At 48.2% G+C, this 21,062-nt stretch overlaps 1 protein-coding gene across 5 annotated transcripts; it reads right to left on the bottom strand.

Moving 5' to 3' along the window:
* Positions 1-732: 732 nt before the first annotated feature.
* LRRC8A (leucine rich repeat containing 8 VRAC subunit A) lies at positions 733-20,519 on the bottom strand. 5 transcript variants are annotated; one of them, XM_058159204.1, is made up of 4 exons: positions 20,390-20,519; positions 16,999-17,173; positions 6,873-9,036; positions 733-2,856 (listed from the first exon to the last, which is right to left on the bottom strand). In XM_058159204.1, the coding sequence occupies exons 3-4, from the start codon at positions 9,027-9,029 to the stop codon at positions 2,581-2,583; spliced, it is 2,433 nt and encodes an 810-aa protein (XP_058015187.1). In that variant the 5' UTR covers positions 9,030-9,036; positions 16,999-17,173; positions 20,390-20,519; the 3' UTR covers positions 733-2,580. The 5 variants fall into 5 exon arrangements, with proteins under 5 accessions (XP_058015187.1, XP_058015185.1, XP_058015188.1 ...); XM_058159202.1 differs by having other exon boundaries at positions 20,296-20,414; XM_058159205.1 differs by lacking the exon at positions 20,390-20,519 and adding an exon at positions 19,785-19,903.
* Between the last annotated feature and the right edge of the window lie 543 nt (positions 20,520-21,062).

Below are 21,062 nucleotides of genomic sequence, written 5' to 3'. Positions count from 1 at the left end.
AAAGTCATTGGGCCAGTTTTTCTCCCTCTTTTGTTAACAACTTTTCTGTTTTTTTTTTCACTCTCGCTCCTCGTCAAGGCTCCCCAGGGTAGTCCAAACTAGGAAACCAGAGTCGTGCATGCCGCAAATACTGGTTTATTGTAAGGCTGCAGATGCAGAAGACTGCAAGTCTGAATACGCTTCTCTCCTCCCCCCACCCCACCTTTCAGATACTAGTGGAGGGTCTTGTCCAAGATGCTTCCTCGGGTTACGGTTTTGGCTCAGGCTCAAGATTTTTTTTTCTCCAACAGCCTTGCTCGTGGCTCTTCCTCCTGTTCTTCCAAATTATTCCTTCTGTCCATGATAGACAGATGGACAGTCAGATGATAGATTGGTAGATAATAGATAAGATGACACAGAGATGATAGGTTGATGACAGCAGAGAGACAGAAGCAGGGAGGATCTGTCTGAAACGGTATACAGGGCTAAAGTGGCCAGGTTTGGAGACCCCTGGTCTAAGCCAAAGTTAACCAAGGTACATCACGGCTTGCAATGGTCGTAAGTGTGGAAAAGGATCGCAGGTCCCCTTTTTCTCAGTCCTGTTGTAACTTCAGCCGGTAACACTAAACGAGTTGTCGTATAATCAAGGAGTACCTGTACTACAAGAGTTAAGCGCAATAAGAAAATCTGTGCGGCCCCCACACCACCCCGTTTTTCTAGGATCGTGATTTAAAGCAGACCAAAGACCCGTCGTTTCGTGAGGATTTCCAAGAGTAGCTTTATTTCAAACACGAACAATGCCGGCACCTGGATAACATCGCTTGGGGCGTTGGTAGCATTGCCAGCCTGCAGAAATCCTTCCTAATACGGCGGACGGAGGCAGCAAGGAAGCTCGAGATGGCGCTGTCCCATTGGCTTCTGAAAAAGGGGGAGAAGGGAGAAAAAGACCGGGGACGGGACGGTGTCCCCCACTTCTCAGGGATTGGCCAAGACCGACCTGCCAGCAGCAGAGGTACCCCAAGAGTTGGCATCCAATCTTGGCTGCTCTAGCCTTCTTCACAGAGCTCAGCCTGTGCCAATTCATTTGCAACGGAATGGAGCAACTCTCTTCCAGATACGATATTTTAGTTTTAAGGTATATTAATGTATATATGGGGGTATATATATATATATGTATATATATATTTTGGAACTTCATGTTCAGTAAGTCCCAGTCCTTCTGGATAGGGTGAGCCTGTGACTCCCTCCTGGCCGAGAACCTTGGGAACTTAGTTCCTTGCTCCCAGCAGGCGGAATTTTCCAGTTGCAAACAGAGATGGAAAGTTTAGGCCACGTGTGTGTGTGGGGGGTGGGGAGGATTAAAAAAAATAATAATCCATTTTTCACTAGGACAGGCGTGCTGGACAATAGTGCAAATTCGACTCTTTTCTCGCTTCCTCGCAAAGAAATACGTCCCTCACCCCCTCCCCCAACCTTGCAAAAAAAAAAAACAACCCAACCCCTGCCCTGAATTTTCGGCCACGCCTTTTTAAGACTTGGTGCTGCGTCGAGCCAGATCACGGAGGCAAAATACCTGTCTCTTTGGACAACCGAGGCTTCAAAAAACGAAAACAGACCAGCTGTTATTTAAAAAATAAAAAGGAAGAAGGAACATTGACGGAGTCTTAAATCTCCTGGAAAGATGCTGGTAGCAGGTTAAGCATATTAAGGGTTCTGGTTTAGTGTTTTGACACCCCCCCACCCGTTCCCCCTCAGATGGGCATTTCTCCACTGTAGCCATGTTTTAAGTCTTAAAAGGAATGTCAAGTGTCAAGTTTAAAAATTAACAACTTCCCTTGCCCACCCCACCGTTCAATGTTTTTGCGACTGCTAAGACTGTTGTTTTGTTTTTGTTTTTTAACGGAAAAATACAGGCTGGCATCCTTCAACGTGGAAATTCTTCGATCTCACACTCTTTTGTCGGAACCAAAGCCATCAAATTTGGGGGTTGGGGGGAAACTCTAGGACGAAGGGGGAGAGTTAAGTCAGACTTTTGCAAATAGGATTCTAAAGTAAAGTACTTTTTTTTTTAAAAAAAAAAAGAAGGCTGAATCTTCTCCGATCCGTTCCTTGAGAGAGGATCGTTGCTGGGAGTCGGGATTGGACTTGGTGCAACGCGTAACTGGACGGCTGGACGCCATTCTCCCCTCTGGATGGGGTGCAGCACTCAAGGACGGGTCCTGATCACAGGAAACAGCAGCAGGATCAGGCTCTCTGCCCCAACACACAGCTGTGGGTGATACCTCCGGGCATGCCAGCCGCAGTCTCCTTTCTAGCAGGGGGGACCAGTTCCCACTTCCTGCCCGGCGCTCTGCTTCTCCTCTCCTCCCTGAAGCAGGGAACGGTCTCGTTTTCCCAGCCACTCCTGATCCTTCTGGGCTGTCAGTCAGGGAGCCATGCCCCTCAGGGTGGGGGTCTCCAGAGCAGGGGCCAGGGGAAGCGGGTGGGGGTGTGAGGCCAGGGTCCCTTGGAAACCCCCCCCCCCGCCTTGGTCAGAGACGGGGGAAACGGGCGAGCCTGCAGCTCCCCGGCTCAGCGGAATCTGCTTCGTCCGGCAACGGTTCAAGCTTGCTCTTTGTCGGCCCTCCAAAGCCTCTCCTTGACCTCCAAGGGCAGCGTGTTGAACAGGTCTTCCTCCACCACCAGCCCGCTGCGCTTCAGCAAGGGGCAGTCGCCCAGCTCCACCGGCAGGCACTCCAGGCGGTTGCCCCGCAGTTCGATCTGAGACAGGTTGGTCAGCTCGCCCACCCGGGACGGCAGCGACTGCAGGACGTTGTTGCCCAGGTGTAAAGTCCGTATTTTCCGGCACTGGAACAGCTCGGCGGGGAGACCCTCGATCTGGAGGGAGGAAAGAAGGGGGGGAAAAAAAATAAAAATAAAGGAGAGAATCAGGCTCTGCTGCTTAGACAAGGGATCGAAGGAAGACGTTCCGGTTTGCAGAGAGGGAGGGCTAAGAATGCAGGGGAGGCAAGCTTTACCCAACAGCAGAATCAGAAAACAACAGAGTTGGAAGGGACCCCGGAGGTCATCTAGCCCAACCCCCTGCTTGAGCGGGAGACACTTTCATACAGGATAACAGAGTTGGAAGGGACCCCGGAGGTCATCTAGCCCAACCCCCTGCTCGAGCAGGAGACCCGATCCCATCCTGGACAATCTCTTCTTAAAATCCTCCAGTGACGAAGCACCCCCACAACTTCTGGAGCCGAGCCCTTCCGGCCGATTTCTCCCTGCTGTACAGGTAGTCCTCCACTTATGACCACAATTGGAACCGGACTTGCCGTTGCTAAGCAAGGCAGTTGTCGCGCTCGCCGTTTCATGGTTTTTGCAGCCTTCCTTTGTCGAGGTGGTTCGGCAACATCACTGGAAGTTTGTTAAAGGAAGGGTGAGGTTTATAAGCGAATCCGGCTCCCCCTCCCCCCACCCCCGTTGACTCTGCTTGCCAATTGCCAGGCACCCAAATTTCGATTGTGTAATGCTGTGCCGGCTGTAAGTTCGAGGACCAGTCGTAACTCGCTGTTTTCCCCCCAGGGCTGTTGTAACTTCAAACTGCGACGAAAGAAACGGCTGTACGCTGAGAACTACTGTCAGGTATGATTAGAAGAAATACGGCCCGTATTTTCCGTTTGGGGGAGAGGAAGTGGAAGACTTCAGGGGCAAAAACCGATGCCTTAAAAGCTTGTAAAAACTTTTAAGACACTCGCTGGAGCTGTTAAAACTCCCTCGTGAGACCTTCTGACGATCAAAGTCAACAGGGAAGACAGATCCAACCCGTTTCTCGCCACTTTCTTTTCCCTTGGCAAGAAAAGGAGGCTTTTAAATCCCGTTCTTTCTCTGCCTCGTCCTGAGGGAGCCTCCATCCTCTGCTGAAGCTGGCCTTGGGAGTTGGGAGGGAGGGAGGGAAAATAAAATTGTTTCCAAGCAAACAAAGCAGGCCTAGAAAACAGGAAGAGCCTCCAGGGAGGGGAGGCAGCTACAAGGGTCCCTAATTAATCTACTGCTGCTTTGTTGTCATGGAGTTAATGAGATCAACACATCATTTGTAGGAGCCACAACAGACACCTTTCATGGAGGAGGAGGAGGAGGAGGAGGAAGATGATCCGATGCTAATAACCAGCCTGGGTTGTTTTCCAAAGAAGCATTTTGCTAAATTCTGCAACGGAAGGAAGGAAGGAAGGAAAAAAAATATCAAAACAAGCAGAGAGGGGCAGAATTAAAGCAAAGCGGATTTGATAAGCTGCCAGTCCGGCAGTGAAAGAATGTTTGAGACAGAAAACTCAACATTTTGCAAAACTTTTTAAAACTGTGGGAGACGGAGGAGGCAGACGGCCAGGAAGGGAAGTGGGCGGACGAGAGAGAGAGAGGCATATATTTGAAGGAAAAGCAAAGAAAAACATCCACCAGGCATTTTAGTTTCCGGAGTTCATAAATCAAGCGAACTGATTTAGGGCAGGGAGTGGATTTTTTTTTAAAAAAAAAAAGCTGACTTTAATGTTTTAATTGCAAGTGTTTCCTTTAAAAAATAATAATAAATAACACCTTTCTTTTGCCCCAAATATTTGGGTTTGGAAACATTGAGGGGAAACACTCATAACAAACATAATAATAAAAGAAGCAACAAAGTTGTTGGTTAGGTCTAGTAGTTAAGGCTAGAAAGCAGGAGACCCTGAGTTCAAGTGCTGCCTGAGCCGTGAAAGTCAACTGGGTGACTTGGACAATCATCAGGAGACTGGGAGTTCTAGTCCCGCCTTTGGCATGAAAGCCAGCTGGGTGTCTTTTGACTACCAGGAGCCTGTGAGTTCTAGTTCCACCTTCGGCATGTGAGCTATTTGGGTGACTTTGGGCTGGTTCCTCCCTCTCTCTCTCAGCCCAGCTCACCTCACAGGGTTGTTGTTGCGGGGAAATATAGGAGGAGAAAGGTGTGCTGGATATTCCACCACCTCGAGTTATTTTTTTTAAAAAAGGTGGGATACAGATAAATAAAAATAGAAAACTCTTTAGGGAATTAAGACCCAAAGGCTCAGCTCTGAGAATAAAAGTTCATTAGAAAAGAAAAAGTCTGGATGGTCAGATTTACGCGAAAAGATTTCTTTAGGGTAACTTTTGCAATTAAAAAACCCAAATTGTCTCACTTCATCTTGAGTCCCTCATCACCCCAAAACTAGCCCTTACGTACAGAATCACCTTTATTAATCTCCTGTTTGTCCTAATGTATGCCGTGGCTTTTTCAGAGAGCAAACCCTACTAAGACTGACGATGTTACCTAGTTTGGTAATGAAAAGTCTGCGAGGAAACCACCCGGTTCAGAGAGCACCAAGGAGCCCCCCGCAGATTATACTTAACAGGCCAATGTCCCAACACGTGGGACACTTCGCCAAGCAGGGTTCCCCAACCCAGTGACACACACACACAAACACACACCATTGCTGTAGGACTGCCAGTTCCCAGACCGGCATCTCCAACACAGCCCGAGTTTGCCAAATTAGAGAAACCAATCTGCAGGAGAAAGATTTGCTAGAACTTTTAAAGTCTTCCTTTCAAAAGGAAAAAAAAAATGAAGCCCTTTCCCACGAACAAAAGAACCTCTTCCATCGCCGGTCAGCCTTGTGAGAACTGGAGTTTTGCCCAGAACAGGGGAAATGAAAAGGAAAGGAAAGGAAAGGAAAGAGCCTTTTTGATTAGTTGCAAAACAACTTCCAGCAGCTACTGTTCCTCCTTTTTTCATGAAGAGTAAAAGAAAGAAATCCATTTTTTTGGGAGGAAATTGTAAAGGTGTGAGCTGCCCTGTCTCTTAAAAGAAAAAGAAAAAATCAAAGTTTTTTACAGGAGGGGGCTAGGAGTGATTTTGTGGAGGGTTTTTTCCTAAGGAAGGAGCTGAGCCCGGCACTTCTATCAAGTGGTCAGTTGTGGTCGTAAGTGGAGGACTGCCTGTACCTTTATCTACAGGCAGTCCTTCACTTACGACCACAACTGGCCGCCAAATTTCTAAGCAAGGCAGTTGCTAAGCGAGTTTTGCCCCATTTTACGACTTTTTTGGCCACGTTCGTTAAGCGAATCATTAAGTTAGTCACAAGGTTGTTCAGTGAGCCTGGCTTCCCCTTTGACTTTGCTGGTCAGAAGGTCACCAAAGGGGATCATGTGACCCAGGGATGCTGCGACGAATATTGTACCTTAAATTTAATACTTTAAAAAAAAAAACAAATTGAAAGAAGAAAAAAGTATAGGAGGTTGACCTCCATAGATTTGGCACCTAAACTTCCCATTCTTTTAAAGAAAGAAATAAAAATTATTAAGGTAATAATAATAATTATAATTATTGTAATAATGATAACAACGTAATGACCAATAACTGTTAGTCACAGTTTTGTTACTGGTACGCAGAATCCCCATGAAATGAGAGCTATCTCATAGTGGTTAAAAATGCAAAGACAAAAATAATAATAATCCTGGCCTGCTGCATTAAATAACAAGCTTTCTTCTTTTAATCTTGACAAGCCCTTTTGTTGCAAAAGACTTCTAGCGAGGTTGTTCCCTGATAAATCCACTTTAATCGTGCCAAAATCTTATTTACTTTTGCAGCAACAGCTCTGATAAAGTGGCCAGTTCCTGCTTCTGTGTAGCTTTGTCTCGTTCTCTTTTTATTTTAAGCTCCGAACGAGTAAACAGAGCTCAAAAGGGAGGCAGAGCTGTGTTATTTCAGCTGGGTGCTGTTCGTGTAATTGTCAAGCCTGAAACTAAAGCCCTGTATTATATCTATATCTATATCTATATCTATATATATATATGTTCTTAACCGCAAAACCCATGTAGGATTTTATCGCAAAATGCACCCACAACGAACACCCCCCTTTCCTTACCCTGTTGGCCGTCACCGCCAGGTTCTGCAGGTTCTGCAGCGCCCCGATTTCCGCCGGTATGCAAGTCAAGAGGTTGTGGCTGAGATCCAGATAGCGAAGTTTCCGGCAGAAGAAGAGCTGCGTGGGCACCTTCTCGATCTTGTTGCGGTTCAGGTAGAGGCGCTCCAGGTTGGTAAGGTTGCCGATCTGCACGGGGATATAGGCAATTTGGTTGTACCAGAGTTTAAGGCAGGTGAGGCGATGGAGGTGCTGGAAGCTGATGATCTCCTCGATGGTCTTGAGGTTGTTGTCCTTGAGGTCGATCTCCTGCAGGTTGTGGAGGCTGAAGATGGAGTGAGGGATGCGCTCCAGGTCGCAGCGGATGAGCTCCAGCTCCGTCAAGTTGACCATCTTCTTCAGGCTGTTGAGGACCATGAGCTTGGTGCCTTCGTTGTTGATGGAGAGCTTCTGCAGGTGGACGCCCACATCCGTCACCACCTGGGGCAGCTTGGTCAGGTTGCTCTTCAGCCTCAGGACTTTGAGCCTCTTCAGCTCCCGCAGGCCGTCGATCACGATGTAGCGGTTATTCTCGGCACTCAGGTTCCCCGTCAGATGAAGCTCTTCCAGGGTCTTCAGGCTGTAAATCCACAAGGGGATCTCCTTAATGTCCGTGAACTTGATGTGTAAGGATTTCAGGTTCTCCCTCAGGAAGGCCAGAGCCGGGGCCTCGATTTTGGCCGCCGTGTGGTACAGCCAGAGTTCCTTGAGGCTGGTGAGCTGGGCGATGCTGGGCGGGATGGTGACGTCAGGAATGAGCTCCAGTTTCAAGACCTCCAGCTCAACGAGGTCGAAGACCGTGTCGGGAATGCCACTGAGCATGAACAGGTGCAGCTCCAGCTTGTCCTGGGAGTTCTTGGTGATCCTTTGGCGCAGCTTCTCCAACGTCCATTCGTTGTTGAGGTTCAGCTGCCGGAGCTTGTTTTCGCTCACCTCCGAGAGGAAGACGGCGAAACGCTTGGAGTAGAGAGGGTCGTATTGGTCGATCAGGTGGAGCATGAAGGCGAAGTCGTTCTTGACGTCGGGAATGTCGCTGTAGCTGCTCTCCTCTCGGATGGACTCGAAGGAGTACTTCTTGAGGGACCTCCGCAGCATCCACCAAAGGGTGTACATGCAGATCAAGCCGTAGAGGACCACCAGGCTGATGTAGAAGGACGCCAAGATCTTGAAGAGGGTCGCCAGGGGGTGAGCGCAGCGGTACATGCGGTAGCCGGTCAGGCTCTCGATGTCCACTTTGCAATCAATGTCAAAGGTGATGTTGTTGACGTAGTAGACTGTGTAGCAAATGATGAGGATGAACTTGATGACCTTGATGATGGTTTGCCTCATGTAGAGGCGGTAGACAATGTCTCCTTCTTCCACGTGGGTCCGGAACTTCTTGACCTTCTCGAAGAGCGCTTTCGCTTGCTCCCCTTCCTTCTTGTCCAGGACGCCGTTCTCCGTGCGGTCCACGATGCCTTGCTCAATCCGGGATTTGGTCCTTTGTAGCATCGGGGCGGTGGCTTCCACGTCTTCGCTGATGTTGGAAGACTTCTTCTCCATCGAGCCGTTCATCTTCCCGAAGGCCGGCTTAGGGTCGCTCTCCTCCACCACCGTCTCGGACAGAGCCCGTGTGGTCCACGGAGAGTCGAAGCACTTCAAGAGGATGGAGACAAAGTGCTCCAGCTTGGAGCTCGTCCTGGGGAACTTGAACCAGAAGTTGCTACAAGCCAGGAAGATCAGGGTGTGCAGCAGGACGAGGTAGGGGAAATATTTGGCAAACCAGTGAAGGCGGTTTTCGTAGCACACGGCATCCACGTAGTTATATTGATGACGGTCGAGATCGTACTTGATCCCGGTGGGCCCAGGGTCCAGGGGTGTCCCCAGGGAAGCATTATAGTAACCGGAGTCCAAGTTTGCAGCCGTCCACTCGCGGGAAGAATCGTTGCAAGCGTCTTTGGTGACCCATTTGCAAGGCAAGCAAATCATTTTGTCCTGGGTGACCTGGAGGGTCCCACCAAATACCGCGATCATTAGCATCACGATGGAGATGTAGTCCGTAAAGACGTCCCACCAGGGCTTCAGGATACGGTACGCCGGCTGGGTATCGGCAAAATAGCGCAATTCCGTGACGGGAATCATGGCTCATCTGCAAAAGAAAAAACGATCAGCAGGTGTGACCAACATAAGGAAGAGTTATTTGGCCTTCTAAGTGTTCTGAATCCCGCTTACCACGTTTATTAATTCAGCATATGGCATAAAACAGGGGACCCCAACCACTGGCCCACGGCCCACCTCCGGGCCTCAAGTGGACCGTGAAAGTGGTAGCTGAGCGCACATCTGTTAGCACAGACTATCATGTCACCCCCTAGTCCTTCTCTTCGTTAGGACTAGACATAACCGATTCCTGTAACCGTTCTTCATAGGTTTTAAGGTAAAGGTTCCCCTTGCACATACGTTCCCGACTCTAGGGGGCGGTGCTCATCTCCATTTCAAAGCCAAAGAGCCAACACTGTCCGAAGACATCTCCGTGGTCATGTGGCCGACATGACTCAATGCCAAAGGCGCACGGAACACTGTTACCTTCCCACCAAAGGTGGTCCCTGTTTTTCTCCTTGCATTTTTTACCTGCTTTCAAACTGCTAGGTTGGCAGAAGCTGGGACAAGGAACGGGAGCTCCCTCCCTTACGCGGCACTAGGGATTCGAACCGCTGAACTGTCGAACTTTTGATCAACAAGTTCAGAGTCTTAGCCACTGAGCCACCACGTCAAAGCAAAGCAGAAACAAGGACGGGGCCAATGACCAAACTCAAAAGCCCAGCTCCTTCCCCTCTTGGAGAAGACTTTGTCTACCAGGACTTGTTCCCATGGGGAGACAACCAGAAGTTTCTCGTTGGTGGTTGAAGGCAGATACATCTGAAGGTTGACAGGAAGGCAGAAGGTGCCATCAAGAACTTAAGAGAGGCTGTTTTGACTTTAAGAGCTGGGAGAACATTGGGAGGAAATGACCTCCATGTTAGATCCCCCTGAAGTATCTGCTCAAAAAATAAAGAACAAAGGATGAAAAATGATGTTCTCAATCTCTCCACCTTGGATCTTTCTGGTTTCCTCTCCTTCCAACCAACCCGCAGGCCGGACTGAGTCATCCATTGTTTTTTTTTCTTCTTCTCCTCCAAAAGGCCTTTTAAGGAACTCAAAAGACTTTCTTGGAAACGAAACCGTAAGTCCAAGGCAGCTGCTTTGTCTGCAGATGGGCTGGTTTCCTGTTTGGCTTAAAAAAATATGTAATTAAATGCAGGTAAGGGAATCAGAAGGGACACAATGGCTCAGTGGCTAAGATGCTGAGCTTGTCGATCAGAAAGGCTGGCAGTTCAGCGGTTCGAATCCCTAGTGCCACGTAATGGGGTGAGCTCCCATGACTTGTCGCAGCTTCTGCCAACCTAGCAGTTCGAAAGCATGTAAAAAATGCAAGTAGAAAAACAGGGGCCACCTTTGGTGAGAAGGGAACAGCGTTCTGTGCGCCTTTGGCGTTGAGTCACGCCGGCCACATGACCACGGAGACATCTCCGGACAGCGCTGGCTCTTCGACTTAGAAACCTTAGCAAACCAGCCTTAGTAAACCACTTAACAACCACGGCTAAAAGGGTCGTAAAATCAGGCTGGTCATGTGAAAAAATCCATTTTATGACCGTAATGGGCAGGTTTCATGATGGCCGTATGTTGAGGACTACCTGTATAGAAGCCAGTCAGCCTTAATCTGCTGTATTAATGCAGAACCAGAAGATGCCAAGACTGAAGAAATAATTATTAGTAGAGGGTTTGATTTCCTTCCTGCAGGGGATTATTCATTTCACTTCTAGGTTTTTTTCTTTTCTCAAGGATGAAGACAGGAAAAACTAAAGCAAAGCACTCTAGGATTGTAAATATGCATTCAGCAAAAACGAGATCCGTGCAGGGTTTTTTTGCCCTGCAAACGGCTGCAGACTTCCCTCCACCACCCAACCCTATGGAAAGCTTTACACCACCTCTGAAATAAACCACAGCTTCCAAAATTCAGAAGTCGTACTTCGGAATACAAGAGAAGCAAAGAGAACTGCAAAAAAAAAAAAAAAGCAATTTCAATCAGCTGACAAGTTTGGCTAGGCCAGCCTTATTTATTTAAACTTCTGACTGCAGGAAAGACGTTCCTTTGCGTGACCCAGTTTCATTTTTCGGCACAAACGATTTCAGGGAAGTGGGAAGGATCCTCTGAAAAGGATCTTTAATTTTCAAGGTCCAAAGAGAGCTACGAAGTGCCTCAGCCATGTTGGCATTACATCGAGAAGGGGCTGAAAAGGTTTTTCTGCTTAATTCGGCGTCTGACAATTAGTTCCATTCATACAGGATGTCCTTGACTTATGGCCACAATTGAGCCCCAAATTTCCATTCCTAAGCAGGACAGCTGATAAGTGAGTTCTGCCCCATTTAGTGGCCTTCCTCGCAACAGTTGTTAAGTGAATCACTGCAGCCGTTACGCTAGTAACATGGTTGTTGAGTGAATCTGGCTTCCCCATTGACGTCGCTTGTTGGAAAGTCGCAAAAGGAGATCACATGGCCCCAGGATACCGCAACCGTCATAAATACGAGGCAGTTGTATTTATGACAACTTGTAAGTGTAAAAAACAGTTGTAAGTCACTTTCTCAGTGCCACTGTAACTTCGGTCACTAAATGAATGGTTATATGTAGTCAAGGACTACAAGTACAGTAGTGCTTTACCGATTAGCAGCAAGGCTGTATCAGAATATAAACATTACAGAAAAGTAAGACGACTAGTAGCAGACAAAATTGAAAACCCTACTTGCACAATACAAAATATCTGGGTTCTCGCTACGCAATAGTTCTATTTGTAACCAAGTGCATTTTCCCGCTGCAAAATTTTAAGTACCTACAATTACAGAATTGGATAGGGAAGAATTCTTTTATGTCAACATCTCTGTGGTCTACAGAGTTCTATTTAGAAGCAAGAGTTTGCAAACTCATCTGTTAAACCTTCTAAAATTTTGGCTCGGTGGTTCATCTAACGTTCTTCCTTAATTTTGCTCAATTTCCCAGCTGGAAAATCTTACCCCCTGGATACTTGGCAGATTTTGAAAGGATAAAAATTTTTGCCCAACAGTTATCTGATATAAACAGCGCTCTCTCTCTTTCTCCACTAAAGCAGTGGGTGGCCTGTTTTTCTCCAAAAATGAGAGCTTTTGAAATGCAGCTTTTGTTTTTTTGTTCTAGCACCAGAAAGAGAAATGGTCAGAAGTCCTCAGGCCTTAAAAATCCAGCCTGGCTAGTCTGTTCCTTTTAGTTTTTTCCCCCCCTCCCAAGTAAGGATTTTGTAGACTTGTTTTTTATTTTTTGAACAGAAAAAAAATCTTCAACCTTCTGAGCAAAGTTCTCTCGAGAAAAAGCAAAAACTTGAAGATCTGCTTGGGAAAATCTAATAAGCTAAACCGATTCCCAAGGTGTTCAGCACAGTTCTGAAAGAGTCACAATTGTGGAGTTGTGCACAGCTATCCTGAAAGAGGAAGAAAAATTCAAGGATGTGTTGGAAAGTTCCAGAAGGCAGCCTCCGGAGCACCACTTAAATCTATTTTGTATTTTCCAGAAAAGTATGCCCTGGTGACTCCTTGCTACATAAAACAGCTGTTTATGTGGCCAAATACCACTATTAAAATCAATTAAAAGATTCTAATGCTGCATTTGAGTCTGCGTTGTGTTCTTTGGGGTCCTTGGTGCTCTCTGAGCTTGGTTGTTTTCTTGCAGACTTTTCATTATCAAGCTAGGTAACTTCATCAGTGCTATTAGAGAGTGGGGTTTGCTTCTAGCACTGATGACATTCCCTAGTTTGGTCATGAAACGCCTGCAAGAAAACCACCAATTCAGAGAGCAGCAAGGACCTGCTCATTTCAACCCTAAGATACAAATATTCTCTTCTACCGGACGATTTGGTGGAGTTTTCATCCTCACAACTCTGCAATGTACAGTCATCCTTGACTTACAACCGTCTAGTGACTGTTCAACAAACCATGCTTTGCAAATCACAACCGCTGGGCTCCTTCAAAAGCTAAAAGCAATGAAGAACGTTACATGTGCACCTGGGGTGAGTTCAATCAAACTTGGTCGGCTTATTTGTGGGGCAGTTTGGTGGGTGAGCTGGCAGGGATTGTCAAGAGCTCAAACACCTCCTTGGACCCCTGTGGAGATCCAACTTGGGTCCTCCTTCCCTACGAACGGCTGGCGTTCCACCTTGCACGCTGAGGCTCAACTGACCCACTGGGACTCCCAACAACCAGAATTCCTAGCCAGGATGGTTAACATGTTTCAGAATAAAAGAGTTGGAAGGGACCTTGGAGGTCTTCTAGTCCAACCCACTTTCATTTGGTTTGTGCTGACTTTTTGTGTCTTGCGGTTTTAGGCTTTAATCGGTTTAACATGGATTTTTATTCTATTTTGTTTGATACACCACCCGGATTCCACGGGAGTTGGGCGACTGTAATATATTTAACAATAAATCGATAGAATTTTTATTGGCCAAGTGTGATTGGACACACAAGGAATTTGTCTTGGTGCATATGCTCTCAGTGTACATAAAAGAAAAGATACCTTCATCAAGGTACAACATTTACAACACAAATGATGGTCAATATATCAATATAAATCATAAGGATTGCCAGCAACAAGTTATAGTCATACAGTCATAAGTGGAAAGAGATTGGTGATGGGAACTATGAAACGATTAATAGTAATGCAGATTCTACTAATAATTTTAATAATTATTAAAAAGCAGAAAGCTGGGCCAAACTCTTACTAATTATGCTGCTTTCCCTAGCAAATGAATAAGCAGGTTTGCACCCAATGCTACAGTCTGATCATACGTAAGTAGACGTACGTTAAGCAGGCAGGACATGGGTCAGCTCAATGCACAGCGATGCAAAATGTAGGCTAAACGAAAAGTACCCCGTTTTCCCCCTTCCTGGAATTCGATTGGAGGAGGTACCTTAAAGCTTGGCACGGAAATGGGCAGCAGGGAACGAGGCGCAGCGATGCAATGACACAGCCACACGAGCCAGCTGTGCTGCTCGGGAATTAGAAAAGTGCCAAGTCACCACGTTCCATGCATTGTCCTTTCAAGGGCAGCCTTTTTACCGTTAAGCAGCAAAAGGAGAACAGGTGTGGGGCAGGACAGGCTGGGATGGCGAGGGGGGGCCAGGGGATCTGTCCCAAGTCTGTGGGTTTTTTTCCCCCCTCAGGGCAATTCTGATCTTCAGCTCTGCAAACTTAGTGAGAAATGAGATCTCCAACTCTGGAGCGCTGGAGTTTTCAACCGGAAAGTATAGCTAGTCCTTGCCTTGCGACCAAAACTGACCCCCCCCCCAATTCCCGTTGTTTTGTTAAACGCCTCGCTTAGCAACAAAGATTTTGCCCTGTTTTACGACCTTTCCAGTCACCGTTATGAAGTGAATCAGTGCAGCTGTTAAGTGACGCGGTTGTTAAGTGAATCTGGTTCCCCCATCGACTTTTGCTTGCCGGAAGGTCAACGAATGGGGATCACGTGACCCCCCCAGGAAGTTCATAAAATCGGGCAAAAGTCACTTAACAGTTGGGCTCCAATGGTGATCGTTAAGTTGAGGACTGCCCATACCAATACTTCCCGCGACCTTGTTACTCTCCTTCTGTGGATGCAAGCTAGAAAGCTGCAATGGCTTATTTTTTATTCCTTTTCCCTTTATTAAAATCATCAATGATTATTAATAATTAATAATTGCAGTTCTACTATGCCGCTAAACCTTTTTTTTCCCCTTGTGCTCTGGGCTTTTTCCTCTGATGCAATCAGATCGACAAAAGCAACAACCATTTCAAAGCCTCCATATCCCAAGAAGCTGGGCTCCAAATATCCAGGTTTTTGTCCCAGCCGCCAAAACTCAGCCCAGGAGCCCATTTTTGGGGTGCTGGGAGTGGGGGGGGCAATAAAAGGAAGTGAAGTTCCTAATGGCATCCCCACCCACCCCTCGATTCGTAATTGCAGGAAGGATCAGAAATGGGTGAAGCGGTTTCTAAACCCTGAAGATTTTTGCTTTTATTTAATGGTTTGGATTTTCTCTGATGCGAATTCTAGAAGGCAGGAAGGCCACGCGTTCTAAAATCCAGCAATTATGACAATTGAGACGCTACTTTTTTCCCCAGATTGCAACCTGGGAGAAAGGTCTACCCCCTCCTCAAACCCCCGTCCCCCGTCCCCCAAGTAGTTTGCTCACACCTTTAAAGTTGCGATACAGGTAGCCCACGACTTATGGCCATAATTGAGCCCAGAATTATGGTCAGAAGTCATTGCAGTCGTAAGTGAAGGAAGCCATTGTGACCAGAAGTAATTTTCTGGACTTTGTCACGAACACCATGGTTGTTCAATCAAACCATGGGGAAACCGTCAGAAACTGGTTAAAAAAACAACCACCACCTCATCACAGATCGTGGTTTACAAGTCCTCACAATGCCGTGGCCAGTTGTGAACCTGACCTACCCAATATGAACTCACGTGGTCGCCTTTAAGATGGCCTAGGCATTTTATTCACTGCAACCCACCCATTCTGAGGCCGTCGTAACTGTGAACGGTCACAGAGGGATCGGCCGTTAAGGGAGGACTGTCTGTATTGATTTATTGGAGCATTTCTTCGCCTGTGCTGCGATTCCACCTTTTTTTAATGGGCTGTTGTGGCAGAGCCGACCAGCATGGAGCACACACACACAAGCACACCCACGCGGAGATGTGCGAGAAAAAGGGAAGCCACTTCTCCACTTGCGATGTTTTGCCCTCTGTGAGGTGTTAATAGTAGTCAGTCATTAAGAAGGGAAGCTGAGATTTCTATGCCCTGAGCAAAGCTACGCGCGCAGCTTTCAATCCCCAGGAAATCCAACACGGCTTTTTTGATGGCAACTTCATTTCCAACCTTGCAAGAGCCAGCTTCTCTCAGAGCCGAAGCGGGAATAATTTATGATTCCCTTACATAATTCTAGCCATGGGGAGGGGAAAAAAATATTGGGGGTTGTTCCTTTCCTCGTTTTACGGCGCACTCGAGCCAAACGGAGCCTTTTTCCACACTGAGGAGTCCACCGCCACCAGATGGGGAAAGGCAGCTTTTGGGAAAAGAGCATTTCACAGTAGTGCCAGAGATGGTCCTCGACTTACAATCATCTGTTCAGTGACGGCTTGAAGTTACAACAGCACCGAAAGAAAGCAATTTACAGCCAATCTTCGCACTTGCAATCAAAATCTGGACACTTAGCAACTGCCCTGCATTTGTGACCTTATTGGGGTCATACAATCACCATTTGCAACAAACAAAGCCAGATTCACTTAATGGCTGCGTTGTTCACGTAACAGCAGAAGCAAAAAGGTTGTAAAATGGGGCAAAACTCACTTAACACCTGCCCTGCTTAGCAACAAAACTTTCAGGCTTAATTGTGACCGTAAGTCAAGGACTTCCCGTTTTGGATCTGGAAGGCAAGCAATTTGTATGGAGCGGCTCCGTCATCCAATTTAAGGATGTGCCACTCGCCCCACCCATCTCATACAGACGGTCCTCGACTTACGACCACCACGGAGTCCAAAGTTCCTGTTGCTAAGCAAGACAGTTAAGTGAACTTTGCACCATTTCACGACTTTCTTGCCAGAGTTAAGCGAATCACTGCACAGTGAATAATACGGTTTGTTAAGTGAATCGGACTCCTCCGATGACTTTGCTGGCCAGAAGGCCGCAAAAGGAGATCACGTGACCCCGGGATACGACGACCGTCATAAATATGAACCAGTTGCCGAGTGTCTAAATTTTGGGGATGGTTTGCAGAGGTTGTAAGTATAGAAAAATGGTCATAAGTCACTTTTTTCAGTGCGGTTGTAACTTTGAACAGTCACTAAACAAACGGTTGTAAGTCGAGGACCCTCTGTCCTAGCAGCCATTTCAAAATGGCTTCCTGGTCCCACGGCTGCCTTGACTTCTGACCACACCTCTCTTCCACCAACCGAGGGCTCGCTTCCCCCCACCCTCCCGTTCTCTGGTTTCAAAGAAAGGAGAATGGCCTTACCAAACCGGTCATTCCCGGGATGGCCCCCGCCCCACTTCTTCCAAAATCAGTTGCCGGCTTCTCGTCTCCACTCTGCTATCTGCACTTCAGCAGTCTGTGCTGGAGTTCAAAATTATTGGCCCTGGAGCGATCCTGAGTCGGGAGCCGGTCTCCAAACGCCATGGAAGTCGTTTTCCTGAAACGAGAGACGTTCCGTCAGGGGGTCTCTGTTTTCAAAACAAAGGCTCAAAAGAACAATCAAAGCGCGTGGGATTAAACTTGTAACTTTAAAGTTCGCAAAACTGTTTTTTAAATTCCTCCAAGTTCTGAATATTAAAAATGCCAGCTATAGCTAAAAAGCCCAAAGTCGATTTCCCATCCCAGGAAGAGATTTACTGAAGAAATTTCTCAATTTCCATCTTTAGCGCTTATTAATACTTGGGAACTCTCCAAAGACATATCCTTCAACTCCCAGAATGCTTAGCACATGCCCAAGTCACCAGGGGAATGCTGGGAGGTGAAACCTTGCAGCTGGTTGATGGACGGCTTTTCTCGCTTAACGATGGAGAAGGTGGACCCAGGATATATTGGATACCATGGTCTGGTTTACCGTAAGTCAATCCCTACAAACTGGCACATTACAGAATAACAGAATCTGGAAGGGATCTTGGAGGTCTTGTAGTCCAACCCCCTGCTCAAGCAGACCTTATACCATTCCGGACAAATGGCTTGTCAACTTCTAGAGGCAAGCCACGCCACTAATTAATTGTTCTCACCCTGAACCTTAAAAACAATTCCCTCCAGAAAAAGCAGCATTAAACCAAATTTACATCTGTTTACTTCCATTGGAATTATCAAGTCTTTTGTTTTTCTTGCCCCACCTATTTTAATGATTATGTTTTATGACATGTTTTTGTTCTATCATTTATTTCTGTTTTATAACACCTAGGAGATGTTTTGGCATGGAAAGGGGCAAATAGCAATAAACGCATAAAAATACATCAATCTTTTCTTTCTTGTGCTGGGATGCGACTTCTAACAGCGGAAAAAACGCAACAGGTTAGGCAGCCTCTTTGTGAAAAAGACACAGCCAGCATGGTAACATAAAAGCATCTCTCAGATTTATCGTCCCGTCAGATGTTATGGTCCACTTTCTGGATTTTGTGCAATTCCTGTATATGGTCTCGGTACAACACCTCCATAAATCAGAAGGAATCTAACAGTGCTTTTTCTGCCTCACCAATTATATTAAAACAGATTTCTGATGCATCTGATGAAGTCATCTACACCACATGGAAGCTTCTGCCTTTTATTAAAGCAGAAAAGCTTAGTTGGAAAATATCGGGGTTGTTGTTGTTTTTTGCTCCCTTAAATGGTGGCAGCTAAATTTGATAAATAAAAATATATTCTGCAAAAATTATGCACCCAGTTTCTCACTCCTAAATAACCCGACCAAAACATCCTTTCCCCATTCAGTTCCTCTCGTCCGACACCTTTCAATAGCTGTCCTTCCCCAGCAGCCAAACAAAGGAAGAAGCTGCAAAGAATTTTTTTTTTTTTAAGTTCCCGGAATCTTCTATCTTGTCCGTCTGCACCCGGACCAGCCCTGTTTACTTTCTCCATCCTTGTCTTAAAGGACATTTTGGCATCGTTCCTGGAATGACAACACTCCACTATGTTCCTTTGCCTTCCCTCCCAACAACTCCAGGGAGAGCATCACCCCAGATGAACCAGCGGAAGGGATGCACGCACATTTGCACAAGCGCTAGGCTGGAATGGTGCAAAGGTACCGGCAGCACCACAGAGCCACAAGCGTCAGGGCGTCTCCTGCAACCGAGCCTTTGAAGCAAAAACAATGACGGTTGAAGTTTGGCCAGAAAACGCAAAGTTAGTCACCTAGTTGCCCCCACTTTTGCCTTAAATCCTGCCCACGCCTACATTTCTTTCGGCAGGCAGCCAGCCAGCCAGTCAGTCCCAATTTCCTTCAGACATTCCCTCCATCTTTTTCCTGCTCCACCCAGTTTCATCTTTCCTGGATTAACAGCTCCCCCCCCACAATGCCTCCAGGCTTGGCCCAACTCTAAAGTCAAACCCTCCCCCCAAAATTTTTTTTAGCTGGGCCGTCTTTGTTCTCTTTCGCCTTCTTTCCACTCTCACAGCAGGGACTAGTAACATGGCCAGTCCTTTCCCCACTTTGCCAAGATTTCCCAATCTCCACTTTCATCTTCTGCACAGAGAGAGAGAGAGAGAGCCCTCGTGGGCTGCCCCAGGGCTCTTTCCCACATCACCACCCCCCAAACCAGAAATTCCTAAAATGCAGGCAGGTCTCTGGGGGCACCTTCCTTGCAGAGTTCAAAAGCCAAGGGGGGGGGGAGGAGGAGGAGAGGGAGGGGTATGGCTCTCTGACCTACCTGGCTTTCTTATCCCCCACTCTGAAAAGCCCCCACCCCCACCCCCACCTGACCTCTCCCTTCACTGAAGTGACCCCATTTGGGGTCTTTTTCTTTCTGGGCTCAAGCCCACCTGTGCTCAGGGCACCCCAAATATATATTCTGGCCTACAAGGTCTGGGGAGTGTGGGGGGGACCCTCTTCCCAGCAGATCCTGTGCAAAGAGCCCCCAACTCTTTTTCCCCCGCCTCCTTCTCCCCCTAACCGTCTCCAGGCTGTTGCCCAGCCTCCCCTTCCTCCAGGAGCCCCCCCCTCACAAAATCTGCCCTCCTTGGCAATGCCGTAAACACCCCAGCCCCCCAGCCCGTCTCCCCTTTGCCCCCTCCCTGCCTTTCCTGCTTCTCCCCAAACTCCCCACCTGCTTCCCGCCAGGGCTCCCAATCGGTTGGGTCCAGAGCCCATCCTTCGGCCAGCCTGGCATCAAAGCAGCCAGGTCGCTAGTCCTCCTTGAGGATCTGCCTCCCGCCCATGTGGCTGGGCTCAGCCCCACCCCCACCCCCAAGTCCCTGCCTTCCAAACACCCCCCCACCCCCCAAAAGCAGGGTTCCTCCCCCCAAAAAAAACTGGGGAGGGGGAACGCCTCTTCTTTTATATTAATGAAGTTACTAGTCCTCAGGGGTCCTGAGCCTGCAGTGTTTTCGGGGTGGGGGAGGCCAAGAGGCGTGTCTGCGCGTTTCGGGGCTCCCCTCCCCTCCCTCCCTCCCTCCCTCCTCCTCGCCCCCTGCCCCACAGCCCCTGAGCCAAGTTCCTAGTCCTCAAGCTTTCCAGATCTGCCCCTCCCACGGGGATGCCGCTCCTGCCTGGCCTGGGGAGGGGGGGGTCTCCTCGCCCCCTCCCCCCTCCCCCGCTGCCCTTCCCCCCGCACCCACCTGGTGGCGCCTCCCGCGGCGGAGCCCCGTCTTTTGTCCGCCCCTCAGTCCCTCATTGCACCACTCCGCGGCGCCGCCCCGCCCCGGAACTGACCTCACCCGGCCGGCCTGGGCATCCCTCGCGGCGGCGGCGGCGGCGGCGGCGGCGGCGGAGAACGAGGACCGCGCGAGGCCGCCACTAGACGGCGCCATCTTGGCGGCTGTGGGCGGGGCTCCGGCGGCGCTACGTCGCCAGGAAGGGGCGGGGCGGGAGGAGGAGGGCGTCGGCCCGGCGCCATCTTTGGAATGGGCAAGAGGCTTTGGCGCGGAGGCCATGTTGGGCGAGGGCGCCAGGGCTGTCTTTCAAGCGTGCAAGGGCATCTCTGAGGAATGGTCGATGGGAATAGAGCTGGAAGGGACCTTGGAGGTCTTCTAGCCCACCCCCATGCTCAGGCAGGAGACCCTATCCCTATTCCAGTCTCCTATCTACATCCTGGACGTCAAATTGTTTCCACTTCATCCCTGGAAGCTTTTAAGAAGAGATTGGACTAGGAATGGTGTAGGCCAGGGGTCTCTTCCTGGCGGGTGGGTGGGTGGGGGGGTTGGACTAGATGACCTACGAGGTCCCTTCCAACTCTGTTCATCCGTTAACCTCTACAAGACGCTTTAGGGCACTGCACATCAGAACAGCTACTAGACACAAGGACAGTTTCTTCCCCAAAATGCCATCACTCTGCTAAACAACTAATTCCCACAACACTGTCAAACTATTCACTAAGACTTGTCTT

This window comes from Ahaetulla prasina, chromosome 16, assembly GCF_028640845.1.
Source record: "Ahaetulla prasina isolate Xishuangbanna chromosome 16, ASM2864084v1, whole genome shotgun sequence".
Lineage (NCBI taxonomy): Eukaryota > Metazoa > Chordata > Lepidosauria > Squamata > Colubridae > Ahaetulla > Ahaetulla prasina.
This window is presented reverse-complemented; position numbering and strand designations above follow the sequence as displayed.

What these genes read in the sequence shown, in the direction of transcription:
- LRRC8A (XM_058159204.1), bottom strand. Translation starts at nt 9,029, where the DNA reads ATGATTCCCGTCACGGAATTGCGCTATTTTGCCGATACCCAGCCGGCG. An exon ending in TGGCGGTGACGGCCAACAGG is followed by an intron (nt 2,857 to 6,872) that starts GTAAGGAAAGGG and finishes TCCTCCCTCCAG; the next exon opens with ATCGAGGGTCTCCCCGCCGA.